Source organism: Aricia agestis, chromosome 21, assembly GCF_905147365.1.
Source record: "Aricia agestis chromosome 21, ilAriAges1.1, whole genome shotgun sequence".
Taxonomy (NCBI): domain Eukaryota; kingdom Metazoa; phylum Arthropoda; class Insecta; order Lepidoptera; family Lycaenidae; genus Aricia; species Aricia agestis.
In genome coordinates, this window is record NC_056426.1 from 9081677 (window position 1) to 9106487 (window position 24811).

At 34.3% G+C, this 24811-nt stretch overlaps 2 protein-coding genes across 5 annotated transcripts in view; one reads left to right on the forward strand and one right to left on the reverse strand.

Moving 5' to 3' along the window:
* Positions 1-260: 260 nt before the first annotated feature.
* LOC121737893 lies at positions 261-7715 on the reverse strand. Its single transcript, XM_042129625.1, has 4 exons — positions 7536-7715; positions 6746-6847; positions 1137-1254; positions 261-265 (listed from the first exon to the last, which is right to left on the reverse strand). The coding sequence occupies exons 1-4, from the start codon at positions 7635-7637 to the stop codon at positions 261-263; spliced, it is 327 nt and encodes a 108-aa protein (XP_041985559.1). The 5' UTR covers positions 7638-7715.
* A 230-nt stretch (positions 7716-7945) lies between these two features.
* Positions 7946-24811, forward strand: part of LOC121737832 (zinc finger protein 239-like) — a 32852-nt gene continuing 15986 nt past the window's right edge. For 3 of the 4 annotated variants that reach the window (XM_042129563.1, XM_042129558.1, XM_042129559.1), the window contains exons 1-2: positions 7946-8110; positions 23977-24078. In XM_042129563.1, the coding sequence (XP_041985497.1) occupies positions 8009-8110; positions 23977-24078 (204 nt within the window). In that variant the 5' untranslated portion in view covers positions 7946-8008. The remainder of the gene's footprint in view (positions 8111-23976; positions 24079-24811) is intronic. The other variant, XM_042129561.1, reaches the window with a different exon arrangement.

Consider the following 24811-nt stretch of genomic DNA (forward strand, 5'->3'; position numbering starts at 1 on the left):
AAAATGTGTGATTTCTTTAGTTGTACTTCTTCTTCTTCTTCTTTTCGCTTTAGACCAGCACGGTAGATAGCCATGCAGGATAGTAAATAGTGTAGGCCCTTTTAAACTTTGCTTGTTGGCGCACTTGGCACAAGACTCGGGAAGTCTAAGCGAAAAGAAGAAGAAGAATTGAAAAAAAAAAATACATAGATTTTGTTGTGAAAATGAATTTGTAAAATTTAGATTATTACAAATAATAACACTGAATTCAATAATGTAATTTAGCCTACAAAATGAGTCAAGGAATCTGTTTGGTATGCTTTTCCGCCACAAGGGTGTTAGATATTAAAAACAGTGGTTTGCAGAATGTGTACGAAGTATTATCCGACAGTCAGGTAATACGTTTGATTCTATTTTCTAATAATATCCCAATATACCTACTCAGTTTTATGTAAATGCCTTACTTATTTAATCTGTGTAAATGCCAGTGCTGGTGCACAGAAAAATAGGGGAAAAAAGAAAGATTTTACCGAATCCTATAAGCTTCCCTTTAGCACAGAGTCCACACTCACATAAAATTATTGTCCTACCAATTCATCAAGCCCCAAGCGGCCACCTCCGGCCGCGATAACAATTGATAAGCTATTGTGTGTCGTTTTTCCACGATCGACGATTGATCCCATGCCACCACCATATGCTGAATTATATTTTCAGTGTTCATTTTTAAGTCCAATAGTTTTGGATTCTATAGAATATAAACAACCCTTTTTTAGGGTTACGTACCGTACCCAAAGCCTAAAAACGAGACCCTGTTACTCAGACTTTGTCTGTCCGTCTGTCTGTCTGTCTTTCTGTCTGTCCGTCTGTCTGTATGTCTCCAGGCTGTAACTCAAGAATGGTAATAGCTTGAGATTTTAAACTTTCATAGATTATGTATATATCTGTTTCCGATATACTAACAAATACTAAAATGAAAATTATCACATAATAATCGGCCAAGTGCGAGTCCGACTCGCGCACGAAGGATTCCGTACCGTTATAGAGCATAAATATGGAAAAAATGTGTTTTTTGTATGGGAGCCCCCCCTAAATTTTTTATTTTATTTTAATATTTTTTTAATAATATAACAAAGGACTGTACAAATGTATAAACTTACACTCTCTCTTGATCTCTATATCTGTGATTAATGGAGTCAGTTCTATCTCTATAAAATTAGGAGGTAACGACCACACTTGAGTTTTGCAACTTAGGCTCACCAAAGGGTTAATATCAGACTGAAACAAAAAAAATACAATATAGTTATTATATTTGATTTTTATTCGAGAATCAAATTTAAAAAATCTCTGGAAAGGGCTGTATGTAATATAAATCCAGGAAAAATGTATGGTTCGTTATAAACGTTCGCATTAAACAAATTTTGACACAAGGGGAGCATAAAGTAAGGAAAAATAATTTTATATGCTAACAAGCTTTTGCCCACGGCTGCGCTCGCGTTAAGAAGTATTATTATATACAAACTTTCATCCCCTATTTGAATCTCTTGGAGTTGGAATTTATCAAAATCCTTTCTTAGCGGATGTCTACGTCATAACATCTACTTGCATGCCAAATTTCAGCCCGATCCGTCTAGTGGTTTGGGCTGTGCGTTGATATATCACTATGTCAATCAGTCAGTCACCTTTGAGTTTTATATATATGTAAGTTTAAAACTTCATATTTAGAGTAGGCTGGTATGTTTGCGACAGAAAAGTAAAATATTTGAATTTCGAAGGACGACAATGTCAAGTTTGTAAGAACTGAAAAAAATGTTTTAAGAGAAAATATATTTTGTGTTCAATTTGGAGGATTTAAATTATAAACGTAATTGTCGTTTCTTTATATTTACAGAGAAACAAAATTGTTTATGTTTTCCTCCTATATGTCGTAATAATCTTATAAAACGACAATTCGCTCATAATAATATGGAGAAGCTACAATTTAAATTTACTTTGCTGCCATCAAGAGACGGAAAATCAAATGTACTTTCTATAACAATGATAACAACTCAAAATAATAAAGAGTACTATATACTTACCTGAAGAGTTGCAAGACATTAGTCATCACACAGAAATAATGCAAACTAGGTACTACATATAGTAAAGTGCGAAATAGCCTAAAGAAAATATACCAGACCAGAAGGATATGGATAAATCTGACAGAGGAGTTGAGGAATATTTATGTAGATGAAAATGATAATCTGCAATTTGGAGATCAATATCTTGAAGAATTTGTTGAAGAACAGGCAGTATAAAAAAATAAAATTGAAGGAAACATACACGAGATTAGACATCACAGCCTTAGGGATGTCGCAGAAAAAATTATTATTGATAAATTTTCAACTAAGAATATGAACGCAACCTTATGGATTAACACATTTGAAAGAGAATGTGCTCGTTTTGTCGTCACAAGTAATGAACAGAAAGTGGAGATTCTTAGATTGTTTTTGGATAGCAGTTGTATTGATTGGTATAATTCAATGATCATGAAGCTAACACTGAACTCTGAATGGTCTATTTGGAAGTCTAAGTTCTGCGAAACTTTTGCAATCAAAGGATGGAGTCCAGTCAATTTCGCTTTAGCATTTAGATATAGAGATGGTTCCTTAATAGATTATGCAATAAGAAAAGAAAAGCTTCTACTTGAAATGAGGACATCTATTGACGTAGGCACATTAATTGATTTGATTGCAGCAGGTTTGCCAGAAAATATATTGCATAAAATTGATAGAGAGATTTTAACAGATACGATAGATTTGTTTAATGTACTAAGGAAACATGAACATATGATACAAAAAAAAAATACTGTGTATGCAAAGAAAACTTATAGAACTACTTGGCGAGCTAATGAAAATAATGAAGCTACACGAAATACATGTAAGATTTGTGAAAATTTAAATAAGGGAACACGTTATCACCCAGAATCTTTATGTTGGTTCAAAACAAAAGACAATGATAAAGTGAAAAGAAATTTAATTAGACATGTAAATAATTCAGTTATTGAGGCCGAGTTGAATGAGACTGAACAAAAAAACTAGTGGTGACACCATTAATAACTGTAAAATTAACTGTAAATGAAAATGTTGAAATTAATGGAATTTATGATTCAGGTTCCAACGTTTCCTTGATAAACTCAAAATTGCTTAAAATAAGAAATACAGGAAGCTATGTAAACAAGGCAAGCTTAGTAACTAAGTAAAGTATTAATGGTGTCAGAAAAGCGACTGGATTGACTAGATTAAAAATTAAGATTTTTGAAGTAGAAGAAATGGCGGATGTTTATGTTATTGATGAAAATAATTTTAAACATGATTTTCTTATTGGATTAGACTTGATTAAAATGTTTGGATTAATTCAAACTGAAGAATTAACAATTATCCAAAAAAAAATATAATAATGATAACAAGCAGATGATAGAAAGTATGAAAACGGAAATAGATAGTGATGGAAGTAAACATAATATAAAAATAAATTTTAATGAACATGTCATAGAGCAAGACATAGAAATGAAAATAGATCACTTAGAAAAAGGTGAAAAAGATAAAATAAATAAGCTGATTGATGAGTCAGAGCTGATCTGTTTTTGCAAAAGACAAATATGATATAGGTACTGTAAACGGATATGAAGCTAGAATTGACTTAATGGTAGAGAAATATTGCTGTAAGAGGCCTTACAGATGCACTATGGAAGACAAAAAAGAGATAGAACAGCAGATAGCAAAATTGCTAGATAATAAGCTAATAGAAGAATCCTATAGTCCATTTGCAGCACCAGTAACATTGGCTTTTAAAAAAGAAGACAATAAAAAAACAAGGTTGTGTATCGATTTTAGAGACTTGAATAAAATTGTGGTACCGCAGGCACAACCTTTCCCTTTAATTGAAGATCTAGTGATAAAGACTAGAAATTGTAAATTTTTTACTACTTTAGATGTGAATTCAGCATTTTGGTCTATTCCGTTAAGAATAGAAGACAGAAAGAAGACAGGTTTTGTAACTCAAGAAGGGCATTATCAATGGACATGTCTACCTTTTGGTTTAAAAACGTCCTCAGCGATATTTCAAAGGGTGTTGAGTAACATATTAAGAAAATATAAACTCAATGAATTTACTGTAAACTATATAGATGATATTCTAATATTTTCAAAGGATTTTGATAGCCATATTGATCACTTGAAACAGTTATTAGAAGCTATAAAAAAAGAAGGACTCCGATTAAAATTTGTAAAATGTAACTTTGCCTCAAATTCTGTCAAATATTTAGGACATATAATTCAGAATAATTCAGTGCAACCTTTAAAAGATAACATTATTTCAGTACAGAACTTTCCTACTCCTAAAAATCAAAAAAACGTGAGACAATTTCTTGGTAAAATAAACTTCTACCATGAATACATTCCGAAAAAGGCGATAATATTAGACCCTTTACATCAATTGCTAAGGAAAGGCCAAAAATTTATTTGGTCTAATGAATCCCAAAAATCTTTTGACACGATAAAGAATCTATTATGCTCAAAACCTATATTAGAAATTTTTGATCAAAATTTACCTATAAACATTTATACAGACGCATCTATAGAAGGAGTTGGTGCAGTGCTAAAGCAGAAACAGCCAGATGGCAAAGAAAAAACTGTAGCATATTTTTCAAAAAAATTGACGGAAGCGCAAAAGAAAAAGAAAGCCATTTATTTGGAATTGTTGGCGATAAAAGAGGCGGTGGTTTTTTGGCAATATTGGCTAATAGGAAAACCATTTACGGTTTTTTCGGACCATAAACCTTTAGAAAATATGAATTTAAAATCGAGAACGGACGAAGAATTAGGGGATCTTACCTATTACCTTTCACAGTATGAATTTAATATAGTTTATTCTCCTGGAAGAAATAATTTAGAGGCGGACTGCTTAAGCAGGAATCCGGTATTAAATTCCGATGCAAATACTGATGAACAACTTAAAGTTGTAAATTTTATAATGATTGAAGACATCCTTAAAGATCAGGAAATAAATAAAGAAATACAAGAGCAAAAACATAAATTAATAAATAAACATAATGTATACTTCAAAAGGGTTGGAAAAAGAGATAAAATAATTTTATCAGAAGAATTATGTTTAAAATTTTTGAAAGAAGTTCATGAAAATATGTGTCATATTGGAATCAACCAAATGCAAAAGATGATTGGTAAATTTTATTTTATTAGAAATTTATCAGATCATATAAAGAAGATTTGTAAAAATTGTGAAATTTGCATAAAAAATAAAACAAGAGGACATGAAAAAATTGGATTTATGTCTCATCTAGGACCAGCAACGAAACCTTTTCAGATAATGTTCATAGATACAATAGGTGGATTTGGAGGTTCAAGATCATCCAAAAAATATTTGCATTTATTGGTTGACCCTTTTAGTAGATTTGCATTTATACATACGTCCAAAACTCAAACGGCTAATGATTTCATTAAACTTTTATCGAATATAGTAGAAACCGAAGAAATTGGTTTGATTTTGACGGATCAATATCCGGGAATTAATTCGATTGCATTAAAAATTTTTCTTCGTGGAAAAAATATACCCTTGGTATTTACAGCAGTAAACTGTCCCTTTTCTAATGGCTTAAATGAACGCCTAAACCAAACATTGGTAAATAAGATAAGATGCAAAGTTAATGAAAAAGGAAAGAAAAGAGCATGGGCTAATATAGCTAAGGAGTGTGTTAAAAAGTATAATGAGACTGTTCACACTGTTACAGGTTTCTCACCATCTTATCTTTTATATGGCATAGAAAATGTTACGATTTTACCGAAGGAATTAAGAAGTAGCATATCAAGTGAGAATTGGATAAATGACAAGAAGATTGCTTTGGAGAATACAAAAAAGTCTCATGATTGCAACAAAAAATTATTTGACAAAAATCGAAAGCATTGGGATTTTAATGTGTGAGATCTAGTTTATGTTGAAAATGGAAATAGACTGAATAGATATAAACTAGAGGAAGTTTACATTGGACCATTTCGGATAGTAGAGAAGGTGTCGAGTTCTATATATAAGATAGACACAGGTCATAAGAAAGCAGAATCAAATCTATTTCATTTGACAAAAATGATTCCTGTACCTATGTTAGATCTAAGTTAGATTTAGGTAGATGTAATAATGTAAAAAAAAAAAAAATTTTTTTTTTCCTTTTAAGGGGGGAGATGTAAGTTTAAAACTTCATATTTAGAGTAGGCTGGTATGTTTGCGACAGAAAAGTAAAAGCACTCTGGTTTCAATGAAACCAGGCCAGTTACGCAGAAGTAATTTTATAGTGCCCATGTGTGTGGCATTTTTAATAGCAATGTTGGTCCCATATGATGGATGGCTATTAGCCAGAGAAGAGAGTTTGATATAATTTTTATTACCTAGTGAATTTTGTTAATTTTTACTTTTAATTTTTATCAAAAAACCTTGATTTTGATAAACAAAATTGAAATTTTAATTTCTCCACTCACAACAGCCTAGCGAGAGGCATCATTCCAAAGAAACACTCCACAAATTGCCGATAATAGAATTATGACATAGCCTAAAAATTCCAAAAATGTCAAAGGTGAGTAGCTCCAACACTGGGGAGCTCCTTGTTCTGGTGTTGGTACAAGGGGGTGGTTTACCCCTCCCCGCCCTTTTTGACGTTGGTTTCTAAACCTTTACCAAAATTTCATAACATAATAATACACATTAAGTATATGTAAAAACATACCCGATGTTCACTGTTTTCTTTAGTGATTTGTTTCAGTAGGAGTTGGCATTGCCGAAGCTTTGTAACGCAAATGCAGCACAGTGGATGCGACTCAGCTTGTAGCTGTAAAACCAAAGTTATTTTTTAAGGAAACATCATTATGTTGTATGAAACAGTAATAATAAAAGGTTTGTTTATGTTCTATAGAATCCAAAACTATTGGACTGAAAAATGAATACTGACAATAGAACTCAGCTACAATATAAGCAGCTTTAATGGTAGGGCAATATGTTTTTTTTTTTTTTTTTTTTAATGAAATAAGGGGGCAAACGAGCAAACGGGTCACCTGATGGAAAGCAACTTCCATCGCCCATGGACACTCGCAGCATCAGAAGAGCTGCAAGTGCGTTGCCGGCCTTTTAAGAGGGAATAGGGTAATAGGGGAGGGTAGGGAAGGGAAGGGAAGGGAATAGTTGAGGGTAGGGAAGGGAATAGGGTAGGAGTAAGGGGATTGGGCCTCTGGTAAACTCACTCACTCGGCGAAACACAGCGCAAGCGCTGTTTCACGCTTTCACGTTTCCGGTCGAGCCGGCCCATTCGTGCCGAAGCATGGCTCTCCCACGTATGTGTGAGTGTGGACTTTATGCTAAAGGGAAGCTTATAGGATTCGGTAATTTCTTTCCTTTTTACCCTATTCTCCTGTGCAGCAGTACTGGAATTCAGGTAAAAAAGAGTTACTATTAGTAGATATTGGGAAACTATGGATGTAGGATCAATAACAAAGATATTATGTATTGGAATCACAACGTACCTGACTGTCGGATAATATTTCGTACACATTTTGCAAACCAGTGTTTTTAATATCTAATACTCTTGTAACAGAAAAACATAGCAAACAGGTTCCTTGACTCATTTTCTATGCTTCAATAAAAAAATATTATTTTTCAGTGATATTTCTTGTATCACGAATTCACGATTCATTCGCATTTCATTTTACAAATTCACAAAAATCAAAATGTGTGATTTCTTTAGTTGTACTTCTTCTTCTTCTTCTTTTCGCTTTAGACCAGCACGGCAGATAGCCATGCAGGATAGTAAATAGTGTAGGCCCTTTTAAACTTTGCTTGTTGGCGCACTTGGCACAAGACTCGGGAAGTCTAAGCGAAAAGAAGAAGAAGAATTGAAAAAAAAAAATACATAGATTTTGTTGTGAAAATGAATTTGTAAAATTTAGATTATTACAAATAATAACACTGAATTCAATAATGTAATTTAGCCTACAAAATGAGTCAAGGAATCTGTTTGGTATGCTTTTCCGCCACAAGGGTGTTAGATATTAAAAACAGTGGTTTGCAGAATGTGTACGAAGTATTATCCGACAGTCAGGTAATACGTTTGATTCTATTTTCTAATAATATCCCAATATACCTACTCAGTTTTATGTAAATGCCTTACTTATTTAATCTGTGTAAATGCCAGTGCTGGTGCACAGAAAAATAGGGGAAAAAAGAAAGATTTTACCGAATCCTATAAGCTTCCCTTTAGCACAGAGTCCACACTCACATAAAATTATTGTCCTACCAATTCATCAAGCCCCAAGCGGCCACCTCCGGCCGCGATAACAATTGATAAGCTATTGTGTGTCGTTTTTCCACGATCGACGATTGATCCCATGCCACCACCATATGCTGAATTATATTTTCAGTGTTCATTTTTAAGTCCAATAGTTTTGGATTCTATAGAATATAAACAACCCTTTTTTAGGGTTACGTACCGTACCCAAAGCCTAAAAACGAGACCCTGTTACTCAGACTTTGTCTGTCCGTCTGTCTGTCTGTCTTTCTGTCTGTCCGTCTGTCTGTATGTCTCCAGGCTGTAACTCAAGAATGGTAATAGCTTGAGATTTTAAACTTTCATAGATTATGTATATATCTGTTTCCGATATACTAACAAATACTAAAATGAAAATTATCACATAATAATCGGCCAAGTGCGAGTCCGACTCGCGCACGAAGGATTCCGTACCGTTATAGAGCATAAATATGGAAAAAATGTGTTTTTTGTATGGGAGCCCCCCCTAAATTTTTTATTTTATTTTAATATTTTTTTAATAATATAACAAAGGACTCTGTATATAATTATGTAGAGCAAAAAAAGGCCGAAAAAACTCACATTTGTTGTATGTAAACCCTTAAATATTAATTTTATTTTGTTTTTAGTATTTGTTGTTATAGCGGCAACAGATATACGGGCATTTTCAAAAAAATGTGTACCCCTGGTTTTTACCTTGTCCCTTGACTTCGCTACAGATTATTTGTAAAAAATTACATTCTAACATTTTGTAATTTTAATGTAGGAGCAAAAACAAGTTTTCTTTTATTAAAATACATTCACGTTTGTATAAAATTTTATTTAGTATGAGATTTATAAGGGTTTTTAAGTACCGAAACCTATTAAATTCACCTGTCCCCTTCCCAGAAGTTGTAACAAAATCTTTAATAACTATTTTTTTTCTTAAAGTAAGTTACTTAAAAAACATATGTTAGATTCTTAAATACTTAATGTATCAATTGAATGTCTTGTTATTGAAAAATCTAACATAATTTAACTACAAATTAATTAAAATTATAATCATGAAAAAACAACCCGGCCGGAATGTTCGGTTTAGTGACCGTTTTTTTTAGTTTTATAAACATACTACACAAATATTTTCGGCACTAAATGATAGCACTATATTTCATTGTACATCGAGAAACTTCAATTTGAATTTAGTAGTTAAAAATCTGCTACAAGACGCGGACGCAGGTTGGATGGTTCTTCAGGAACGGTTTATTTGTTCAGATAAGTGACCATATTTTGTAAGCATTATTATACTTTCTCCAACTGTTTTTACTGTTAACACGTTGCAAAATTAGCTTAGTATTTAGTAAAAAAAATGAAATTGTGATAACTATTATCGGTTATTTACAAACACTTTAAAAGTAAAAGAAAGTAATATTACGTGACTTCCGACTTGTGACTTTTCGTATGGTCACATATAATGGAACGGACAAGTCACAACAGGCGGAAAGCATAAGGCTTAGTTCACATTTTAAATAAATAATTTTTTTATTCACAGATTTTATTAAGAAAATTGGAGATTTTTAAACTGGTACGATTAACTTACAATTAATATATTTTTTATTACTAATGTGTTAAGGTGACGTCGCGTTAAAGTAAAAAACCGTATTGGATATGTTTTAGATTGCTTGTTTTCTATGAAAGGCTGGCCCGGCCTCTCACAGAAAACAAGCAATGGAACAGCAAAAAATGGAAAGGGCGTAAGCGACAAAATAGTTTTTGTCGCGTAATTTAAAAACCATAAATACATTTCATATAAGCTATGGTCAAATTAAAGTGTATGCTTGAATCAATCCATGTATAAATTTTGGAAGCTTAAATCACTCTCCTCTGTTGGAAAAATTGGAATCCCTTTTTTTACACAGGTCTTTTTGATTGATTATTCTGTGTTATAAAAGTTGACCAATCGTGTTATGCTATGGGTAAATCAAAGACGAATACTGACAATGATGAATACTGACAATGAACTTTAATTTCTTAGCTTTAGTCATTGCTGAGAAAAATCGATATCGCTACAACCAAATTATCAAGGCGTCGCCTTTACTTAATAATAACAAATATTTAAAATTTAAGTACCTAAAAGTTTTATTTTTTTAAATAATTTTGATTTTATTTCCACTACTTTTCTATCAGTAAAGTTGAAAATCATTTTGTGTCGTTGATATTTGCAGATTTATAATAACTAGACATCAGATTATATGCATTTGCATACTTGCATATGCAAATGTCACTTTTTAGGCGATAGTGCATATTTTGGCAATTTTTCGTTGATAGTGCATATTTCGGTAGTTTAACTTCCATGGGCATTAAGATTGCAATCGGAAAATGTTGGTAGAAAATTATTATTGGCGTATAATAAATAAATAAAAAGTCTTTATTTCAAGAAATTAAAAATCCTGGATTTTATGAAATTATAAAAATTGGCGCTTTTATTAATGTCACTACCGGAAAAGTCTTTAAAAAAATAATAAATTTTAATATTAAGTGACTTTTGATTGTGCATATTTTGTGCATATTTCGACCATTTTTCGTGCATATTTGCATGGATATTTCGGCACTTTGATCGTGCATATAATCCGATGTCATTAATAACTTAGGAATTCGTAGACATGTGAACACATCTTTATGATTATGAGATGTTCGTCCCTCTAATTAATGAAGTTAAATCTATTAAATCAAAGAATTTTTTACTTTTATAAGTAGTGCAACAATAAAAATGTTTAAATAAAAGGTTTTTGTGTTATAAAAACTTCTTTATATATGTTAAATATTACTTACTCATGTAAAAAAATGAAAAATAACCTAGTGGGTAGGTCACATAGTCACACTATGGATTAAAAATAATTGCTACTCTTGTTGATCCTTGAAATTATCAATTTTTTTTTAATAAACAATTAAATATGCATTTCACTAGATTAAATTAACGAAGAAATCCATTTATTGCTGTATTTTTTTGTATTCAATTATATTTTACATTTAGTCGCACAACGGAATCTGTTTCGTCGAAAATTCGATTTTGTTTCAATAATATCTATTTATTTATTTATTTATTTATTTATTAAAGATATACCAACAACACATTGCGGCAACATTCATAATTAAAATCTACTACAGCTATGATAAGATCTAACGCAATAGTCTATTACAGGTATATACAGCTTGAACAAAGATTCTCCGTATTTAAGATAAAAGAAAATTAAAAACTTAAGAGTAAATTCATGCTTAAAAAATTAACCCTATTAATACGATTAGTTTACAATCAGTTTATATAAAGATAATAACAATTGGTCAATGATAAAAGTTAATAATTCTAATAAAAAGTCATAGGATAAAAATGAGTTTTAACATGATAGCAAATAATTTAAATCAAATCAAATTAAAATAAATTAAATTAAAATTAAATTAAGTCAAATGAAATCAAATTAAATTAAATCAAATTAAGTTAAATACATAATTGGGATAGTCAAGCGTTACAATTATTAGAGGACAACGTACGTTTAACATTATTACTAAACTTTACAACTAGATGACAAACTACATTTAACTTAAACATATGTACAAATAATTATTAATAATCACAAAACTCAAAATATACAATTCATATCAATGTCAAATAGTTTTTTTTTTTTAATTTGCAAGGGAATCATAGAAAATGTCAATATCATGGTCGGCGAGTTTGTTATAGGAGCATGTGAGTCTGTTAATTGTAGAGTACTTACTTAGGTTGGTTCTTACGGGGATTGGTGTGAATGTTTTGTGAGGTCGCCTAGGAAGACAACGGGGTACGTGTATGTTGACAAGACCTAATATATTCGAACAGTCTAGGGTGCGATTAATTATTTTGTGAAGAGTGCAGAGATCAGCTACTAGCCTACGTTGCTCGAGAGAGTGGATGTTAAAGTGTTTCAGGCGTCTTTGGTAGTTAGCTCTGTAGGGACAAGACTTATCTTTGTAGGAGAGGTAGCGTGTGAAGGCTTTTTGAACGCTCTCTATCCTTTCGATATGAATTTTATAGTGAGGGTTCCAGACCGGTGATGCGTATTCCAGAGTACTGCGTGCTAGAGCGTTAAAGATTGCGATAATGCTATCTACATTTTTGAATTCAGCGGTGTTACGTTTAATAAAACCCAATAGCATCCATGATTTTGCTAGTATCTGGTTTGGGTGTTCAGCAAAGGATAATTTTTTATCAAGGATAACGCCTAGATCCTTAATTACTGATACTTCCTGAAGCAGCTGGCCCTGGATGAAATAACGGGATTGAATTATATTTTTTTTGCGTGAGAATTTTATGTGGGCGCATTTTAGAACATTGAGGCACATTCTATTTTCATTACACCATTTCTGGAGAGCGTTAAGATCTGTTTGAAGAAGGATACTATCCTCAATTGATTTGATTACTCGGTATATTTTAAGGTCGTCAGCGAACATAGAGTACTTACTAAAATTCAAATATAACGAAATATCATTTATAAAGATTAGGAAGAGGATGGGGCCGAGATGAGAACCCTGTGGAACTCCAGAGGTGGCAAAAAAAGGTTCTGAGGAGTATCCATTGACCGTCACTCTCAGAATTCGGTTTTCAATATAGGAACGGAACCACGAGAGTAGCGGTTCCTGAATACCATACGCATGAAGCTTAGCGATTAATATATTATGGTCTACTTTATCGAAGGCGCTGCTGAAGTCAGTGTAAATAGCATCAATTTGCTGTCGGCGGTCCACACTTTTAGTAATGTCGCTTAAGTAGCTAACTAAGTTTGAAACGGTAGAGCGGCCTCTGCAAAAGCCGTGTTGACAATCAGAAATTATACCTTTAAAGTAAGAGGTAAGAGCTGGGAAAATCAAGCTTTCGAAGACTTTGGCGAGCACGCTGAGCATTGAGATCGGACGATAGTTACAAACGTTGTTCTTAGGGCCTTTTTTGAAAATTGGGAGTATATTTGCGGATTTCCATAAGCTTGGAAAGATAGAGCTTTCAATGGATTTGTTAAATATTATTTTCAGAGGTAGAGTCAGGTTTTTGTACGTCTTTTTTATAAAGAGAGGAGGGATACCATCTGGTCCGGCACCTTTACTTGAGTCAATATTTTTTAGAGCTTTTGAGATTTCGCGTTCCGATATTTTAAGAAAAGAGATAGAGTTTTGAGGGTATGGTACAATGTGTGTTTTAATACAATGATTAGGATTTGGTTTAGAAAACAGGGTAGAAAATTGTTCAGCAAACAAGTTGCTTATATCTCTACCTGATCTAGCCACGTTATCGCCAAGAATCATTTCGGAAGGGATTGAAGACAGGGAAGTTCGTCTCTCTTTAATATATGACCAAAATTTTTTCGGCTCGCGATGTATAGAATTTTCGGTATTGGATATATATTTAGCGTAGCACGATTTCAATACGGCCTCGACTCTAGATTTCGCCAATTTAAATTCCAACTGGTCTCTGGGATTCTTATGGGCTTTAAGGCGCCGTCTAATTTTTTCTTTTTCAGTAATCAACTTTATTAGATTACGTGAGAACCAAACCGGGTACTTTGTGTTTTTTTGTATAGATTTAGGTACGCAAGTCTCAATTATTTTATTTATCTTTTCGTAGAATAAAGCAACCATATCGTTTACGTTATTGCATTCTAACAATTCATTACACCAATTGATAGAACTAAGCTCAGCATTGACAAGGTTATAGTCGGATTTTTTAAAATTGTGGGTAGCAAAGGATTTATTTCGTAGAAACTTGGTATTCGAGTCGTTAAACGTTAATTCAATTTCTATTGGAGGGTGATGGGGGTCAAGTTTGCTTAGCAGTTTACAAGATTTAGTTACTTTGGTATTATTGAAGTTGGACAAGACTAGATCAAGTACGCGCCCGTTGTGATTTAGAATACTATTGTATTGAGCGAGGTCATTCAGGGACATAAAATCAATTAAAGAGAAACCGAGAGAGCTATTATAGTTACTGGGCTGCAATTGGGGTGGGTTGTGTGTGTCAAGTGTCCAGTTAATGAAGCCTAAATTAAAGTCTCCGAGCACAATGACATTTCCCTGATAATTCTGTAATTTAATACTTATGTTGTCAAGAACTGAGTTTAAAGTATTAATATTGACTGGGGGAGGTAGGTAGAGTACACAAATCAAGAGATTACTATTTCCTAGCTTTACATTAATCCAGAGGTCTTCATGTTCACTCTCAAATTGTTCTATCCGACAGGATTCATATTTTTTCGATATAGCGAGAAGCACACCACCGCCTGATTTAGAACAAGAAGCCGTTGTTTCACGATCGCGTCTGTACTTAGTATAATCGGCAGTAAAAAGTTCACTATCCAATACATTTTTGTCGAGCCATGTTTCAGTTACAGCTATTATGTCAAATTTACATTGAAGGGTAGCTAGCCGGATGTCTTTAAGTTTTGTGTTCATTCCGCGGAAGTTTTGGTAATAAATATGGACCATATCGTATTATTTTAAATTTCGACGGTCTATTAGTCTGTCATTAGGTCAATTAAAGCTTATTTAGTGAGTCGTAGCATTTTATCTGTTTGGCAGGCGACTGATCATCACGTCTGATATAAATACGACCGTTTCTGATCCATACATATTTGATGCCTTTATCTTTAGCGACTTGACGAGTCCGAGCGTGTAAGGCTTTATAGTAAGGAGCAAGATGTTCCGATACAAATATACTAGATTTAGTAGTGCCGTATCCCAAGTGGCTAGAGCTTAAACGATCATTGGGCTTGTTTTTGTTGAACTTGCTAACGGCTGCAATGACTGAGTCTCTCAGCTTGGTGTTCCTAAACTTAACTATAACTGTTCGGGGTCTTTTAGTGGTTTCATCCATTTTTCTTACACGCGTGCAGGATAAAATGTCGTTTTCCGAGATAGGATGGGAGATGGCTGTACCGAGCTGCGTTATGACGGAATAGAGATTTTCAGATTTCGACTCGGGTATTCCGTGTACTTCGATGTTATTTTCCCGAGAATGTTGTTCCATTAAGACGCTGACAACTGCCAATGACCTTGAGGATTCGCATTTCTAAGCCACGCCCCCTAATTGTCCGATAAGACAGCGCCAGCTTTGCTAGCGGCTAAACCGGGAACTTCTAAAAGATAGGTTTGATTAATATTGAGCTGTCGCATAGAGATTTCAATAGATGGCGCGTAATAAATAAATACTATGTACTATACTTCCGTGAGCGAACTATAAGAGTGCGGAAGATTAGTGCAGAATGCAGATAGAACGGAGCACAGCGGAGAGGTAATATTAACGCACTTGAAAATAAACTTTATAATCATTAAACTAAAGTGCATAAATGCTTGAACCTTACAAAAAATGCACGTTTGTCCTCGAGGTTACGCGGGAATCTTTAAAAGTTTGAAGTCGATATTATACTGATTCGTTATGTCTATTGTGGTAGTAATGTAAGCCATACACGTTACGCAGGTAGACCGGAATGTGTGAGGGAATATACCTGTGCAGTTTTTTGGACCTGCGCAGGCGACCAGGTTCCACACACATACCGGTATACCTGCGCAGGCATACCTGCGTGCTGTACAGGTGGATCTCTCCCGTCCCCGGTAGACCGTAGCGTGTAAGGCTTACTTATGGTAAATAAAACACAGTTATTCTTTTATAATATACCTATTATATTATAAAATAATGACAAAACCCAACTGCGTAAAAACATTCAATTTTTTTCATAAACATTTTTTCTGTTACATTACAATTTACATTAAAATTACAATTACATAAGTACAGCAAGAAATAAAACAAAATTCAGGAATCGTTTTTTACTGTCCCGGCAAACGTTGCTTAGCCATAATATTATATTTACGATAGTATTATTATTTTAATTAAGTGACTAACGGCCGTTCCCAATACCTATATGATCTATCTCTGGTTTTTTTGGTTCAGAGATAGATCAAATATTGGGAACGGCCGTAAATAGGTAAGTATGTCACTATGGCAACGTTGATCGCTATCCCGTCGCACAAACTTAATGGTCGCCGTCAGTCTCAGGTTATAATAATTTACTATTATTTATTCAACAAATGCACTTATCAATATATGTATAAAGTACCCAGTAGCCGATTCTAAAACCTATTGAATATGCATAATATAATTGATTAACGGTGCCCAGCTATATATATATATACATAGCTGGGCACCGTTAATCAAATAGTTAACTTCGTTAATCGTTAATCCGTTAAAAAAAAGTAACGTTAAACGTTAAAGCGTTACACTGCGGACGAATTAGCGCAAGTTAACGTTAATCCGTTAATATGTGTAATATGGCCTTGTTGTAACTTATATCATTGCGTTAGTGTACATACAAAACCTGTTGGTTTAAGGTTTTGGAAGTTAACAGGTTAGGGACAAAACAAAATACTTCTATTATTATTGTATTCTAGGTAGAAATAACAATACAATAATTATTATAGATATAGTTTATTGTTATAATAAATCATTTGCATGTTGATAAAGAAGAGTGCAGTATAATTTAGTTAGGTAACTAAATTATACTGCACTCTTCTTTATCAACATAATGAAATGATAAAACGAAACAAATATCTTCTCACTCGCATGCGCCTGAAAATGTATATCTAGTATTATTTTTGTTTCGTCTGAACCTGTTTTCGCGCGGCGCCGCGGTGCCGTGCGGTAAATAGTAGGCATTGGATTAACGATTAACGGACTTCTGCATATTAACGGAAGTTAACCAGTCCGTTAATATTTTTAAAAGTTAACTTAAAAGTTAATCCGTTAATCAAAATGTTAACTTCGTTAATTAACGATTAACGGATTAACGAGTTAATGCCCAGCTATGTATATATATATATATATATATATATATATATATATATATATATATATATATATATATATATATATATATATATATATACACAGTGTGTAACAAAAACAAGTGATAATACTTTAGGGTGTGTACGTGTTCCTTGTAGAGAGTTCACTGTGAAAGTAGCAGCTCTGAAAGACGATTTTTTTTCTTTTGTATGAGCAAGGGCAAGTGTCACGAGTTTCCCCATACAAAAGAAAAAAAAATTAGGTCTTTCAGCGCTGCTACTTTTACAGTGAACTCTCAACAAGGAACACGTACAAACCCTGTGTCGAGAAAATTGAATGCCGAAATCACCTACTTCGGAACTTCTGTAATAGGCTAAAAATTTACAAACTGATACGAAATATCCCATCAAAGAGACAAATTTGACCCAAAGCGTGATCATGATGAAGTTATTAGAAAATTATTAGAAAACTTTGGCCGGGTGATAAAAAGAAGACCCAACACTGCAAGTGCTAACCTAGTAAAAGACATTTTATATAAAAAAAAAATAAGCTTCGTTTCTTCTATCAAACATGGCCAAGAAAATTAAAAACAAGCAATAAGAGATTTAGAATTACAAGAAGGAATTAAAGTAAAGCCTTGCGGGCTATTTATAAATACAGACTTGCCATTTTTAGGAGCAACGCCCGATGGAATTTGCGATGAAAAAACTATTTTAGAAATTAAATGTCCCATCACAGCATATAACATTGGAGTAGACGCTGCTATAACACAACAAAAATTTACATTTTGGAAAATAGATAAACAGGGCAAATTAAATATAGACAAAAATCACTCCTGGTTTTATAAGGTGCAAGGGCAGCTCCATATTTCAGGTTACGAATATTGCCTTATTATTATTGATAGGCATGTAATGGTCGTCATTTGGGTCACTATCAATTATCAATATTAGATTGCAAAGTATGCATAGAAATGTGAATTTTGAATTGAGGCCATCTTGCTTTTCACCTACTAGTTCTATGTCAGTTAAAGCACATCCAAGAGGACCATGATGAGAAATTTCTTGCAACCTCTTATAAAAATATGACACACTTATAATTCTTCTTCCGACATCAGGTTTCTTCTGAGGAAGTGCAGTTTCAACAATAAGCTTTTCAGCATCACATTCAGCCTCCAAACTACACAGTCCAGTGTCATGGGTACTTTTTTCTTCCAGCCTGTAAGTAAGTTTATACTTTGAGACATCGACATTTAACAACAGTTTAAAAACTGGATCACCACAAAATTTCATAAATTAAAATGATTAACTTTTCGATTATTGGGAAATAGGAATTAGGATAAAATTATACAGAACTCAATATTTAAAAAAGCCTTTTGCTCGTTTGCCTTCTAATTTCATTAAAAAGGTATACTAAAAAATTTATTAGGTTAATACGCTGCACTCCGCAGTAGGGGTGGGTCGTTATGTGATTTTTAACCGACGAAACAAGTTGTAACTGTACGACGCGGGCGCCCGGTAACGGTGTGACGTCATATCACAATTTCGCCGCGCGGGCCCCATACAATAAACGTGATTTTTTTCTCTATCTCAATAACTGCAACAGGTAGGCACTTGAAATTTTCATCAAGGCCTTAATTATATATGTACTTTAATAATCAATAATAATATTATAATAAAATAAAAAATTAAGGGGGGCTCCTATACAAAAATCACAAATTTTGGCCTATTTTGCACTATAACGGTATGTGTATTCATAAGTGAGTCCGATTAGTAACATAATATAATATTATTATTAATTATTAAAGTACACATATAATTAAGGCCTCGGTGAAAATTTCAAGTGCCTACCTGTTGCCGTTATTGAGATAGAGCAAAAAATCACGTTTATTCTATACAATAAACGTGACCCGCGCGGAAAATTGTGATATGACGTCACAAGCGGTCGCGGAACTGTTAGCGGGAATCGATATTTTTCGAAACTTTGAATGCCTATAAAATCAAAACTACAAGGTATTTTTGACTGCAACAAAAACTAGTGTATTTGTATACATACAGGCTTTACTGTGACAAAATTTCAAGCAATTTGGCATACCTAGTAACATTCTCAATTAAACCTTCCTGCCCAATTATTCCAGCGGGGCTAAAATGGTCGCTTTGTTGAATCATGAGACGAATCAAAATATGATTCATTTCTCTAATATCGCAAAATGCAACTCTGCTTGCAATTCATTTTTGTATTTTTGCACTGATTTGACATTTGTCAGTTTTGACAATTCATTTGCTGAATTGATTGAGAGGAATTGCTAAATATTACCATTTTAGCCCCGCAGGGCTTAGGTATCATTAGGAGAGCCCATTTAACCAAAAAAGTGGGTGTTATTTTTTTTTAAATGACAATATTTTATCCCATTTAAAATCGTTGCAGAAAAGTCACTCGCGGCGCGGGGGAATGAAAGGGGGTGACGCCGGGATGAGGCGCGCGCGCGGGCCTATAGCCTATAGCCTTTTTTCAAATCGGACCAGTAGTTCCTGAGATTAGCGCGTTCAAACAAACAAACAAACTCTTCCCAATTATAATATTAGTATTGATATAAACTAATTAATATTTTTGCTAGGTAATCTGCGCGGAACTAGTTGGCCGCGCCGCCGGTATGCTCACATACCGGCGGCGCGGCCAACTAGTTCCGCGCGGACTATAGCAAACTCGCTGTCGCTCGCTAGGTCGACCGGTGCAGTGGGCGGCGGGCGCTAGCTGCGACTCCAAACGAAACAACGCGACGATCGCTCGACGGTACTTCATACCACCCAATGCAATAAAAACGTTACAAAAATCACTACTCTACTATATAAATACGACTCGAAACTAGTTATTCGGTTACTGTATGTAGCTAGTTATTGTAACTATAGTGACGTGAAATAACGCTCACCCCTACTCCGCAGTGAAGCCGCACCCTATTAGGGCCGGGACACAAAAACACGGTCCGGCGCCGTACGACGTCGCGTCGTCGTGCCGTGATTTTGTGTCCCGGCCCTTACGGAGCATGTCCTTGAATAGAGCTGAAAGAATCGCGCAATCGCATCGCGCTCAAATAGTAATAAACTTATTATATCTATATTTACCTAGCCTATCGTAATTGTAAAAATATACTTGCCTTTTTAAAATACTACCCGTCGCTATATTGCGATCGGCATTTGCTACATTTTCCACTGTGTTATTATCTAATTCCATCGTTTTCGGTCGACTGGAAAAAAAATAAATCATAATAATATCATAAAAAGGCTAAAATAGCTTGTAATAGATAAACTGGATCATAAAAAATACAATGAATGAGCCATGCTTTGGCACGAATGGGCCGACTCGACCAGAGAAATACCACGGACTCACAGGAAAACCGGCGTGAAACAGCCCTTGCGCTGTGTTTCGTAGTCGTGAAGGACGTTTGGTTACAACTTATAATAAGTAGATAAATAAACTTATATTACCTTTCCAACATACTACCTGCCGCTGGATCTGAATTGGCATTTGGTGATTCGTTTGGGTTATCAATAATTGCACTATCCATGGTTTTCCGCCGCCTGAAATAAAAATTTAAATAATAAAGGCCTAAATAAAACTTCAGATTCAAAGCAAAATGAACTTATAGTACCTAATTATAGTACTTGTACTATTATTTATTCTGTGCTAATAGTGATAAAAAAAACCATAAAAAGTATTACGAAAATTATCTGAAACTCGATCCATAGGCCGATTGAATATTGATTTATCAGAACGATCCCCGACGCGCGACGCTAAAACTTATTTAGGCTAACGAAATAATCAACTTTTAAATGAGTGGTGATTTTTTAACTTTTTGAACATTTATTTTGAAGTGCAAAACTCCAACATAAATGTTCAGATACAAAGCAAAATTATTATCAGTGATAAAATAAAACATAAAAAACTGTATTACGATTTACGAAAATCCTCTAAGATTCGAACCATAGGCCGATTGGAAATTGATATACGAGGGCTGCTATTTATGTATCCGGAACTGGCCACTTACAAGAACAATATTTAAAAAGTAATTACAACATTTGAAAATAGAACTCTTTGGTTGAAGAATACATTTTGTTTCATGTGACTGTCAATTATTTTTCCATTGTGGCGTCATTTTGAAAATTGCGTGTCTTCATTTGCCATGGATTTAACGCGTGAACATTTTCGGGCAATGATTTACTACGATTTTCGGCGTGGGCTAAATCAACAACAGTGCTTTATTCAACTCACCGCAACTTTTGGAGATGAAGCACCATCAAAAACCACTGTTTATCACTGGTACAGTGAGTTTAATCGTGGGCGGTCTATGCTCACGGATGAAAATAAAGACGGTCGCCCAAAAACAGCTGTTTTCCCACAAAATATAGATGCTGTACGGGAACTAATAATGCGTGATCGTCATGTTACATATCGCGAGATAGAGGCGTCCTTAGGCATAAGTATGACGAGCATACATAAGATATTACACGAACATTTGGCTGTAAAAAAAATATGTTCGCGTTGGATTCCGCACAACTTGACAATCGATCAAAAACGGGCTCGTGTCGATTGGTGCAAAAAAATGATAAAAAAATACAACCGTGGTACGTCAAAAGCCGTTTATAATATCTACACAGGTGATGAATCTTGGATCTATGCATATGACCCCGAAACTAAACAACAGTCAACGGTGTGGGTGTTTCAAGATGAGCCGAAACCAACAAAAGTTACTCGTGCAAAAAGTACTTTGAAGCAAATGGTCGCCTGTTTGTTTGGAATTAATGGACATGTGGCTACAGTGCCATTAGAGAATCGTAAAACGGTTAATTCTGAATGGTATACGACAATTTGTTTACCAGAAGTCTTTGAAGAAATAAGAAAGGACAACCGACAACGCAGAATCATATTACATCACGACAATGCTAGCTATCACACCTCAGCTGAAACAACTCAGTTTTTGGAGGGTCAAAAGATCGAATTGACTGGTCATCCGCCGTACAGCCCTGATTTGGCACCTAACGATTTCTTTTTATTTCCATACGCGAAGAACAAATTACGTGGTCAACGTTTTTCGAGCCGCGAAGAGGCTGTTGATGCGTTCAAAATGCACGTTTTGGAGATACCTCAATCAGAATGGAAAAAGTGCTATGAAAATTGGTTCCAGCGTATGCAAAAGTGTGTCGATCATCGCGGCGAATATTTTGAAAAGCAATAAAACCATATTAAATGATATATGTTTGTTTCTTTTTTTAATTCCGGATACATAAATAGCAGCCCTCGTAATGTTATCACAACGATTGTGATAACATTATTATGTCAATTTCCAAGGTCTATGGTTCGAATCTTAGAGGATTTTCGTAAATCGTAATCAATCGTAATACAGTTTTTTTATGTTTTATTTGACACAACGATCCTGGCTATCCTAAAACACATTGAGAGTGACGAAATATTTTGATTCGGGGTCGTAATTGTTCATTTTTTTTTTAATAAAGACGTACGCAACTAGAAAGTAGATAAAATTGAACTTACTTTTACTTCCATCATGTATTTGTGGCTTTCACGAAGCTGTCGCTTTTTTGCTGGACGTCTTTTCTTTTTCTTGTCACCCATTTTTACAGACGCGCAATATAATTTCAAATATTTACAGAAAAATATTTACAGAATAAACTTAATATACTATAAAACAATGAGAAATACCTATATACAAATTTTAAGAACTAAACGCTTCAATTACACTAAAATCACAATATCGGCAGAGCGAAATCCGTCACACGTCCACATAGCACCGCGCCTCAGCGAACACTGTCGGTTTTCATGCGAGAGAGAGAGATGTGAAATGTTCACTCAGAAGCGTGGATATATTTTTCGTTTGTTAGAGGAAAAATAAATATTGTGGGAAATCTAGATGTCAGAGCCGAAAATTAAATCGGGCAATCTTTGGATTTTTGTAAAAGGTATCAAATAAACAAATTTTTAAAGCATATATTGTATTATTACTTTAGTTAGAACTGTTTAAAGTTCCCGAAAGATGTGACTTTGGTATTTTTTTTCATCCAGTAGGAGTACATTATTTTATTATTTAAATCGGACAAGCTTTTCCAAATATAATCAAAAATAACATATATTTTTTTTGTGCCAATCAATGGAATACATACGTCTAGAAAACTGCACAAAGATGTCAAATTGGCAGCTGTCTGCGCCTTAAGTTGAGTCTAGTAGACAGATTTTCGACTGTTTTAGAGAGGTTAAGATTTTCTTTAGTTAGGTGTCGTATTTGTTCTTCGGACTCTTTAAGGGTAGAGTGCATGCGATCGTATTCTGCGTTCAGGAACTCCACGGATTCTTTAAGCTCATTCAGTTTTTTTAATTCGTTTTTTATAAGGTTGAATTCTTTAGAAAAGAATGAGTCGATAGCTGATTTGACAGAGTCATTAATTGCAATCTGGATTTCTTGCTTTATGATCATTAATAATGTGGGATCCAAGGCTGGGGTCAGTATCAGAATAATATAACGTTTTCAGCGTTCTTTTTAACTTATTCCATTAGTTCAATATTTTTCCTTGTATATGACATTCAAATAAAGGTAAATAAAGACCTTAAAAAATATAGACATATTTTTGCAAGGGTACACGTTTTTTTGAAAATGCCCATACATCATCTGTGAAAATTTCCGAAGTCTAGCTATAGCGGTTCTTTAGATACAGCCTGTAGACACACAGACAGACAGACGGACAGACATTGAAGTCTGAGTAATAGGGTCCCATTTTTACTGTTTGAGTATGGAACCCTAAAAATAATTTTTGTTTTACAGATACAAGCTGACTTGCATCCACTGTGCTACATTTGCGTTACAAAGCTTCTACAGTGCCAACAGCTTTTAAAACAAATCAATAAAGAAAACAGTGAAAATCAGGTATGTGTTGTGATGTTTTTTTTTATGAAATAAGGCGGCAAACGAGCAAACGGGTCACCTGATGGAAAGCAACTTCCGTCGCCCATGGACACTCGCAGCATCAAAATAGCTGCAGGTGCGTTGCCGGCCTTTTAAGAGGGAATAGGGTAATAGGGGAGGGTAGGGAAAAGAAGGGAATAGGGAAGGGATTAGGGTAGGGGATTGGGCCTCCGGTTAACTCACTCACTCGGCGAAACACAGCGCAAGCGCTGTTTCACGCCGGTTTTCTGTGAGAACGTGGTATTTCTCCGGTCGAGCCGGCCCATTCGTGCCGAACATGGCTCTCCCACGTATGTATGTATTAAATGATGTGTATTAAATTGTGCAATTGTTTTCCAACTTGTGGGTGGCGACCCCTTCTAAAATAATATTTTTTCATACCAGGGACCATACCATCGCACCCATATAAAGGTTAAAAACACTATTACAGAGAAGTATTAATTTTTTTATGCCAATAGGTAGCCAAAAAAAGAGTTCGACTTTTTGGCATGGCTCGGAACCGGTATTTTTTGAACCAGGTTAAAACACTCTTTATCCAAGTTTTTGGATGAGTGTTCGCTCAGAGCGAAACCAAGTTGCGAGCGAGTTGTTCAACCTGCCTAGCATACGCCAACGAGATATCTCACTCTACATGTTTCCCGATGTTTGATGGTTTGTCTCTTCATCTCTATTGACCCTAGCATGACAAACATTT

Bases quoted from the DNA above. Each gene is read 5' to 3' on its own strand.
- LOC121737893 (XM_042129625.1), bottom strand. From the start codon at position 7,637: ATGAGTCAAGGAACCTGTTTGCTATGTTTTTCTGTTACAAGAGTATTA. The intron at 6,848-7,535 runs GTACGTTGTGAT...TTGGTTTTACAG, and splicing joins AAATATTATCCGACAGTCAG to CTACAAGCTGAGTCGCATCC. The intron at 1,255-6,745 runs GTATGTTTTTAC...TTTTTGTTTCAG, and splicing joins AAGAAAACAGTGAACATCGG to TCTGATATTAACCCTTTGGT.